This window comes from Pelecanus crispus, chromosome 3 (genome assembly GCF_030463565.1).
Source record: "Pelecanus crispus isolate bPelCri1 chromosome 3, bPelCri1.pri, whole genome shotgun sequence".
In the NCBI taxonomy this organism is placed as follows: domain Eukaryota; kingdom Metazoa; phylum Chordata; class Aves; order Pelecaniformes; family Pelecanidae; genus Pelecanus; species Pelecanus crispus.
The window spans coordinates 66319312-66328711 of NC_134645.1; the positions used below are offsets into that span (position 1 = coordinate 66319312).

The 9400-nt window shown below is 46.2% G+C and overlaps 1 protein-coding gene across 1 annotated transcript; it reads left to right on the top strand.

The window, feature by feature from the left end:
• The first annotated feature begins 378 nt into the window (after window positions 1-378).
• Window positions 379-9057, top strand: LOC104035921 (p53 apoptosis effector related to PMP-22). The gene is made up of 3 exons (XM_009489354.2): window positions 379-589; window positions 8036-8179; window positions 8822-9057. The coding sequence occupies exons 1-3, from the start codon at window positions 379-381 to the stop codon at window positions 9055-9057; spliced, it is 591 nt and encodes a 196-aa protein (XP_009487629.1).
• The last annotated feature ends 343 nt before the right edge of the window (window positions 9058-9400 follow it).

A 9400-nucleotide genomic window follows, 5' to 3' on the forward strand; every position in this document is an offset into this window, starting at 1 on the left:
GTGCCGTGGTTATACCTTTTGCGGTGGCGGGGCCACGATGGAGAAGCGGGGCTGGACGAGGTGGGGTGGCAGCCAGCAAGGGGTTAAGTGCAAGGTTGAGTCCGGGGAGGACGAGTGAAGGGATTTGGGGGGCTGGGGGTCGTGGGGTCCGCTGGGAGCCGGGGCGGAGAGGGAGCGGGAGCTCCCGCTCCCTCTCCGCCGGCCCCACGGGTTGCGGCAGCTTCCAGGCTTAGTCAGAGGAATGTGGGTGGGACTCCCTCCTCCCCCTGCTCCTTAAAAACCCGCTTGGGCTGACACGCACACTCAGTCTCTCGTCCCGGCGGAGCGTCCCGGCCACATCCCACCCGCGACGCTCGGTCTCGCTGGGTGCCGGGCAGGATGGTGGAGTGCGGCCTCGCCTGCTGGAGATGCAGGTGGCTCCTGCCCTTGCTGCTGGGCTTGGCCATCATCATGGGCATCATCGCTTTGGCGGGCAGGGGCTGGCTGGAGTCGGAGTCGGCGCCTTACGTGCGGCAAGCGTCGCTGTGGGAGAGCTGCACGCGTGGTGAGGACGACCTCAACTGGAGCTGCGAATCCCTCATGGACTATGGTAAGTGGGGACCCCCCCTGCCCTCCCCTCCATGGGACCCCGGCCCCTGCTACCAGCTGCACCCGGGGGCAGTGGCTGGAAAGCGGCGGGTGCCGTGGGTGCTAACGCCGGGAACGGTCTCCCCACCTCTGTTGTGGGGCAGCGGCTTTCTGGGATGGGTTTCCCCTCGCAGAACCAGTACTAATGCTGTTTCAGGGCTTAAACCAGCAAAGAAATACAGGTCCAGACTGTTCCAGGGCAATTTTTTCTATTGGTACAACACTGAGAAACCAGTGTTGTGGTTTTGGTTTTATTTTTTTCAAAGAAGTTATTTTACAACCAAAGTAAGAGAGCCAACAGGCCACAAGTCCCTTGGGCTCTCCAGTTTGCTTTCTCTCAGTGATCTGCAGGCTGCGGTCTTGGCAGCCTTGCCCGGCACTGGCCAGCTCCCCACCTCTGCGCCGGCAGCCTCTCCGGTCAGACCGTGAGTGTGGAAACCTTCACACAGGGTGTCCTATGCGGAGCCACACCTGGGTGATAGCAAAACTGCCTTCCCCCAGTGCTCTGGAAGAGAGAGCACCTTAATTTAACCCTGCCTGGCCAAGGGAACTTGGATATTCAGGTGCCTCCCAACCTGCAGCTTAAAATGGCCTGATGCGGGTTTGCAGATGGAAAAAATGCTGTTTCATGAATATACCTCTCTGTTGTACTGGCGCCTAAATCAGGGGATAATTGTGCCTCTGTTTTAACTTGCTGAGCTGCTTTTATATCTGGCATCGCAAGCATAATATTCTTACGGCACACTCCCAGTTTCTGGGGCTTGGGGGGACTTTTTTGGTTTTTTGCTAGAACATGTGGGTCTGATTACATCTGCTTTTCCCTCAACAAAATACTTCTGGACAAATAAGCAGACCCGCCTTAAGATGCTGGATGAGGGTACTTTGGGGACTGGGAAGCTGGAAGGGTGTGTTTCAGCCGGGAGAGCCGGGACTGCTGCCCCGTGCAGATCCCTTGCCGCCCAAGCACGGTGGACTGACTTCCAGAAGCTTTCCATTGCAACACTTGTGCATAAGCTAAACCCTGAATATCTTGCAAGAGCAGTGGCTTAATTTCTCAGCCAGGTGATGACTGCAGGTCTTACTGTAGGTGGAAGAAATCTGGGTAGTGTGACAAAAATACCTGTCTCTACCATTAGACAGAGAAGAAAAGCTAGTGTGGAGTTGCTGCAATTTGCATTGCACAGGGAAGAAGTGCTAATACAGTAGAGGTGCTGAAATTTGCCTTCTCCTGTAGCGACACTGCTTCTCACGTCGCTGAGTACTGATGGGTGTGTGCTTTGCGTCAGCTCGGAGCACTGTGGGGCAAAGGAAACTTTCTGCTGTTTTTTCTAGTTAACAAGCTGTCGAAGAGGAATAGTATCCTTGACTTCATGTATTTAAGCCTCAGCTTGTTTGAACCAAAATTTATTTAAATCCTTGGCTTATTTAGACCAACTCGACTTTGCCTCTTCTCTAATTTTCATTACATCAATGCCACTTGTCTACTCAAATACTATTTACATCTAGAGACAGGATGTAACATATGAGTTGTTTGATTTATTTTGTTGCCTTTTTTCTATGCTAATGCAATTAGGCTTAAAATAGGTGAGGGCATTTACAAAGGAAAAAATGCCTAGCAGGCATTTACAGCGCTGCTGCAGGAAAATAAAAGTTAATTAATTGAGATGCATAACTTGCGTTTTGCATACAATAACTACTATGCACTAACCATCCTGTGCCTTTCTTGGTGAAAGGAAAACTTCAGAGTGGATCCCCATTAATAGGAAGCTCCATTAGACAGTTTCTTAATTGAGCTGTGGCATGTGTACTGAGAAGAGAAAGAGAAAAAAGAGAGTGAATCACTTATTTTGAATGGCGGGGGAAAAGGGGCAGGAACAGACAAACAAAGATTTGCAAATAGGAATGTCTCCTAAACTGCATTGCTTCTTAATGCACATTTGCAAATGCCACAGGAGAGGGAAGAAGTAGAAAGAGTGGAATGTCATTTGGTAGGGAGGCAGGGAAGGATTTTGTTTAGTGTATAGGTTTGCATCTGGGAAGTGCCTGGCTGGCAGCGTCTGTGTATTGTCAAAATATTGCAATGCAGAGCTGCTGTACAGCACTATAATATGACTCAAGATGACTTAGTCTGGACCATTGCAGGATTAAACTGTTGACTGTGTGTTTAAAACAGGTGATATCTGATGGCTTACTGCTAAGGATTGTTTTCAGTGTGGTTACTTGGAGAGGGTGGTTGTCTTTATAGTGATGAGGCTGTAAGTTAAGGAGCAATATTTGTGGGTGGCTGTGTCCCTCTGGTTCTGAACGGCTGCTCCCAGTGACTTTGCTTTGAATTATCACTGTAAAAGATGGGTGTGTATGTGTGCGGTAAAGGTGATCCATGGAGGTTAACTCTTATATTCCTAACAGCCAGTTGGTATTTATTAAGTACACAACAGCCGACCTAGAAAAAGGGAAGCATTCATCTGGATCCTTAGTAAGTGCCAAAAAAAAAAAAAAAAAAGTGGAACCGAGACATAGGAGCCCAGCCTTTGTGAACCATGTTTCACCGCGGCTGTGCCACTGTACCTGTGTTCCAAGAGGCATGGACTTTGATACCACAGGTTATTGGTGAAGCTGAGTGCATGTGTCGACTTCACTGAGGGGCCAGGTAAATAAAGGAGGAATGTTGCAGGTATGCTTATCTTTTCAGTACGCTTCTTTTCAGGCATGCTTCTGTCTGATTTACAATGTCAGGATGTATTCAAGACAAAGTTTATAGTGTCACCTGAGTGCAGGCACTTGGAAAATGCTAATCGAAGAGGTGTAGCAGCTGGTGTCCCTGTCAACACTTGGGAAACATTTACTGAAACTACCCAGTAAAAGATCCCAGCAAGCAGGAGAGGCTGGGGTAGCTGCCAGTGGGCTTTGCTGGCACCCAGGCAGGTGTACTGCCACTGCTAGCAACCCACAGGCATGAAAAGATGGAAATATTGTGCCTCCTCTGAGCTCCCGGGAGAACGAAGTGGCTGAAGCCACGTTTGTACTAGTGGGCTTTTATTTAGTAGTTTGGTAGTATAGCAATCACTTTTCCTGCACTCCTAAAACCAAAACAGAGCTGTGATTCCCGGTATCAATTCCCAACCAGCTCTCCCAGCAAACCTTTGATTCTGGGCTGTCCTGTGCTTGTGGTGGGTATGCACATAGCTTTCCTTCACCAGTAGTGCTGCCATGGAATTTTGCACATTATGTGGGCAAGAACATATTACTGGCAGTGTTCACAGTCCATTACTCCTTTGTTTTGGCAATATTTTGGGGGCATTCTATGTTATGAAATCTAAAGGCCAAACAGGAATTGCTACTGTGATTTATAGACAGAAAAATATTATAGCTACAGTGTAAAAATGTGTCTCATCTATGCACATCACGTTAAAAATTTTTACCCTAAGATTCCAGTTATTCACAAGCTACCAAACTAGCTTCTGTTTTTGTAAAGAAGTGAACAAAGATGAGAGGCTTGTTACTTCAAATTCTATAGCAGTTGACCTTCCTGCTAGACTATTGTCCCTGTTCTTTTATTCATTTCTAAAGGGAAATCTATATTTAAATGTCCTACACTGTAGAGCTTCCATCTCCTCTCTGTTAAGGCTGAGACACAGCCAAATAAAATTAGGAAATACAGCTAACACTAAGGCTCTGTTGCTTTTTTTTTTTTAATTTCATCATATTACTGATGCTCATCATTAACTTTAAATAACCCCGACTGCTGCTAGTTAGTTGCATGATAACATTTGTAGCTTAGTCCCTTTCCATAGTCATCATTAATCAAGGTATATAGTAAAACTCTTAATCCTTCCTAAAAATTATAGACCTTCAGCCCCCAAACAGTTTTTTTTCTAATGTTCTTTCAAGGCCACCTAATTGATAAATATTTTTCTGTTGATTCGATGTGAAGAACTCAACTCCTCTTTGAGGCAAAGCCAACCTGGGGAACACTAATATCTCCAACTGTTCTTCTGCTCTCCTATTTATGCAGCCCCAAATTACTGTGGTGTTACTGTTTGATTTCATAAACAGACATCATATTTATGCCTATTTTGAGTAAGAAATACACTCCCTGCCAAATGAAGGGACCTGAGAATTTTCTATTTTTATGGCAAACTTAAACTCTGGCTAAATGTCTTGTGATTTCAAGGTACTTCTGAGCACAAACCAGCTAGAAACTGGGGCTAATTTGTCTTTCTCTGAGTGTGAGCAGGTCTCTCCAGCTTTTAAGGTAGCAACAGTGGGAGTGTGAACCTGCGCCTCTCCCCTCCTGGCAGCCAGGAGCGGTAGGTGGCGGATCTTGCAGATGGCGACAGGAGAGCTGGGTGCCTGCGGGGGCTCAGTCAGCTCTCAGGAGTCTCTGGGAGGAGAAGGAGCTGAGAAATCCTGACTTGATAGGTGTGGGGATGAGGGGGATCCTGCACGGAAAAAACATCAATTTCAGTCGGAGCCCTGCAGCAGCCCCTCCGCTGAAAGCTCTCACTGTTGGTGAGGCTACGTGGGAAAGGAGCGTGCCAGGGCTGCACCCTGCGCTCAGTAAGGGTGCAGCCTCCTACCCCAACCTCTTCCATCAGTCACTTATTAAAAGACTTCTGGTTAATTTATTGAGATTTCTCTTACATTGTGTATATACATACAAGTCCAGAGCTTTTCGCTGCTCTTCCCATGACTCCGACTGGTGCTCATGTGGCAGGCTGGCCGTTTGACGGCTGTTGTCTAGCCCAGCCCAGAGCAGACCCATCCAGCGCCATGGCCAGCACCTATGATGGTCTTATCAGTATCAACCCTCTGATAACTGCTGCTGGAGAAGATAATCCAGCAGGAAAAGGAGAGGAAGGTACAGGGTCACCAGCACTGAGCTCTGTCACATGTGAGCACAAAACCCACTTAATTTCATAATGGTGGTGTCTACTACTGCCCTGTTTCTGAAGATCTGAAACAAAGCTGGGCTTGATATTAATCTTCTTGACGAGACATCTCCTACAGCTATGTGTGTTGTCACTTTCATATCACCAGAGACAAGAAAATAAATCACTGTGAGCAGAGCCAGGGCTGACCTGTATCCAAAAGCTTGTTATGCTTGTAAAGTTAAGTACAGAGGATATGGAAATAGCAGAGAGAACACTGGGGGCTTTCCGGCTTGTATCTCCTCCAGTGATGTTTGTGTTGCGCCAAACCTCAAGGTGTCTAACCTGCAGGTGTATTTGAGTTTGCAACCTAAATTTTATCAGGCAGATGCCAGACGTGGCTTCCTGCACTGTGCCAGCACATGTAATGCATCTGAAAGGGAATGTACTTTGATAGCTAAGTGTTCCTTCTTGTGCTTTTTTTCTTAACAGGGCAAATATCAGTAAATAGCATTCTGTGGTCATTTAGCCTGAATCACTTTTCCTGGGCTGTCTGTGTGTAATGGTTAACTATCCCTTTATATTAGTTATCCCTAAATAAATCCTATTGTGGAGACATTATCCAGTACCTGCATTAGGTACGTCAGAGAATATTTTGTACGAAAAGATTTTATCGGACTGCTGACGTAGCTTTAATCTCCAGAGGCTCATCGGGTGTCCTCCCTCCCTCCTTGCCCTGCAGAACTCTTCGTGAAGGGGTATAAAACATGCACAACTGGCTGAAGGAGAACCAATTTGAAAAGTTTTTGCTATTGTGAGTTGCTCCAAGAAGGGAGAGGGGAAAGAAAACCCTTTCCTTATCCTTTCTGTGCCAGCATGACTGTCTTCAGGTGGTGGTTGGGGGTTTGGGGCTGAGATCTGGCTGACGGATGGCTGCTGTATTTCACTTTTGCTATTGGAACAGAGGGGAAAGAAACCAGTTCAGACTGATCTAATGAAAATAGACCTAAAACAATGCTTTGCTTTCAGAGAGTAAATTGATGTACATAGTAGAGGTGTCTGAGATAGCTTTACTGCATTCTCTGTCTCAAATTACTAGTTTTTCCCCATTTATGCAACTAGTAGAGTAGGTGAGTTAAGGTGGAGGAGTATAACTCTTTAGGAAAAGGTTCTCTGTCTCACCATCTTTTTCCTCTTAGTTTTTGCACAGAAAGAACAGAGGCTATGTTGAAAGCAGGGTGTCTCCAGAGTCGCCTCAGCTGTGCTGGAACAGATAGCTCTGATGAAAGATTTTTTTTTTTTTTTTTTTTTTTTAAAACGTTCTTATCTAGATCCTGCTGCTCTTCTGCTCTTTTTATTCCTACATTAGAGGGAGCTCGGGACCTGGCCCTGCCTCTGTCTGACTGTGTGAAAGTAGAAACCCACATTATGCAGAGGTGGAAAGTGAGCTGTGCTGACAGCTGACTGGAAAACAAAGCACTGGCTGGTATGGTTTAGCCCCTGTGGGCAGGTACCCTGCCTCCAGGGCAGGAACACCTTTGCTTATTGTTGTTTGCATTGGGCTCACCTGAACTCCTACTTGATCTCTAAAGAGGGCAGGGTCTGGTCATAACGAAGGCCTTTTCACAAGCCCATGTTACTGCGAAAGGGGAATTGATGGCTGGTTTTTGGGAGGTTTTCTTACTTTTGTTGCCCTGGCCTGTGGTGGGTAAGTTCTGGGTGCTGGTGCTGCTCTGCTGGGATAAGGCCGCTTGCTTTGTGCCTGAACCTCTCCAGACTGCAGGTGCTTGATCCCAAGAACCTGCACCACCTGGTCCCATCAAATGTCAAAGTAATGATTCAAAGAGGACCCTTCCACTTTACCTCAGATTCTGCTGTTTCTCCTCCACCTGCTACATTTTAGCTGTTTCTAAATTTTTTCAGCTGTGATTAGACATTAAGATTTATCTTAAAGAGATTTCTCTTTGTCATCTCTCACTTCAGCTATTCCAAATCTATTTCTTTTTGGTCATGTTAATTTTGCTCCACATGCATTATTTCTGTCATAAACAAACAGGCAAGAAGCTGCGTGCTGACAGAACTATTATTTCCCAGCAGTTATCTCCTCTGGTGGTACCCTCTTGTCTGCTCTCATACTTCCCCAGGCATGGAAGTGGTTTTGTAGACTTGCATGTCAAACAAGAACAGTAACAATAAAGTACATTCTCAGCAGTTGTGTGCCCTATCTGCTCAGATGTCTGTGGGTCTCTTACAGATATGGAGTTTGGAGGTGTTATCTCCATTACCATGTTGCACTATATCCTTCTTTTCAGCAGGACAAGTTAGCGGGCAGGGAGTTCTGTGCTGCTCCACCAACGATAGTGCCTCTCTGCTCTGCACCTGTGCACTTTGGAGGCATCCAGTATTGCTTTGACATAGAGCATGCTTCTTACCGTAAAGGATTTCCACAAAAAATGATTAAAGGAAACCAAAGGCCTGCAATGACCTGCAGTTCAGTGCACTGCTGTGTGTAACACCTTTCTTGTTTTCTCGTTAAGGATGGGGGAGAGCAGCAGCTGCCACGTACCTCGTTGGCTTTGTGATCCTGGTCATCTGTTTTGCCCTCGCAGTCATTGCGTTCTCGATTGAGATACTCCGCTTCAACTTTGTGCGAGGAATTGGAGGCTTGCTCTTCGTTGTTGGTAAGGATGGGCACAAAGACAAGGTTATTTTAGATGTAAAACAGGCAGCAGCAGAAAAGCATACTGGATGGAGCCTCCCTTATGAAATAAGCTAGCTTTGTCTGGTTTATGGCTCATTTTCATGGGGAACAAGGGAACGTTGATTTACGCTCTGAGAGGATAATGGTTAGGGAAGCTCCAGTGGCCTTTGTCAGTTAACACTTTCCCAAAAGCAGTGTACAGGGGCAACCAGCACCTTTGACCCTGCATGTCACATGCTAAGACTTAGGAGCTGAGAGCCCTGGGTGCTTCCCACCTTCCTGAGGGGAGGAGAAGCAATGGGGCTATGGTACAAGCGGGAGGTAACTGGCTCCGCAGGGATCACGGTGCCTGGCTGTAGGACAGGGCTGGTTGTGGCATGCAGGCAAGTGCCTTAGCAACCTGGCAATGTCAGCTGTAGCTGCTGCAGCCAGATAGGCGTGGGGAGCTGCCTTGGCCGGGAGTCACATACCTCTGCAAGAATGCAGATTTGATTGTGGGACTGAAGCTAATCCTTACATATCTTAAAAGGATATGCAGTTATCTCCAGGTACCTTTTTTTAGTGGGAACTGTAACATCATTCATTGTCATTTACTCCTGCTTTTCTTTCTTTCTCTCTCTAGCTGCGTTCCAGATCATAGGCTTGGTCATCTACCCAGTGAAATACACAGAAGAATTTCCACTGACAGGAGATAATATGTTCAGCTGGGCCTATGGCTTTGGTTGGGCCAGCACTGTTGTTGTAATAGGTTGTGCTTTTTTCTTCTGCTGCCTCCCCAACTGGGAAGATGAAGTCCTGGGAAACATCAAGCCTACCTATTACTACTCTTCCCCAGAGAGAGCACCATACTTAAATTGAAAGATTAAACCCAAGTACAATCAACCGTCAAAACAATAGAGGAGCAACTCTGATGTAAACTTGGTGTGATTATACAAGACTGAAAAAACCCCACCTTATTTCTCCAGAGTATTTCTTACTAGCCCTGGCAATAAATTGGTAAAAACATTGGCATCTTTAAGCAGATAGCTTTTAACTAAAGTATTATTTACCTATTCTCACGTTGATTCTGTTTGAGTGGTTTACTTGCTCCTTCCCCTCCCAACTAATTGAGTCATTCTTACTTTATTCAAACATTTGCTGATGAATAAAGATGTAGTGTTTCAAGTGTAGAAAGGAAGAGGAGAGATTTTAAAGAACCCAT

What these genes read in the sequence shown, in the direction of transcription:
- LOC104035921 (XM_009489354.2), top strand. Translation starts at nt 379, where the DNA reads ATGGTGGAGTGCGGCCTCGCCTGCTGGAGATGCAGGTGGCTCCTGCCC. An exon ending in CGAATCCCTCATGGACTATG is followed by an intron (nt 590 to 8,035) that starts GTAAGTGGGGAC and finishes TTTCTCGTTAAG; the next exon opens with GATGGGGGAGAGCAGCAGCT. An exon ending in AGGCTTGCTCTTCGTTGTTG is followed by an intron (nt 8,180 to 8,821) that starts GTAAGGATGGGC and finishes TTCTCTCTCTAG; the next exon opens with CTGCGTTCCAGATCATAGGC.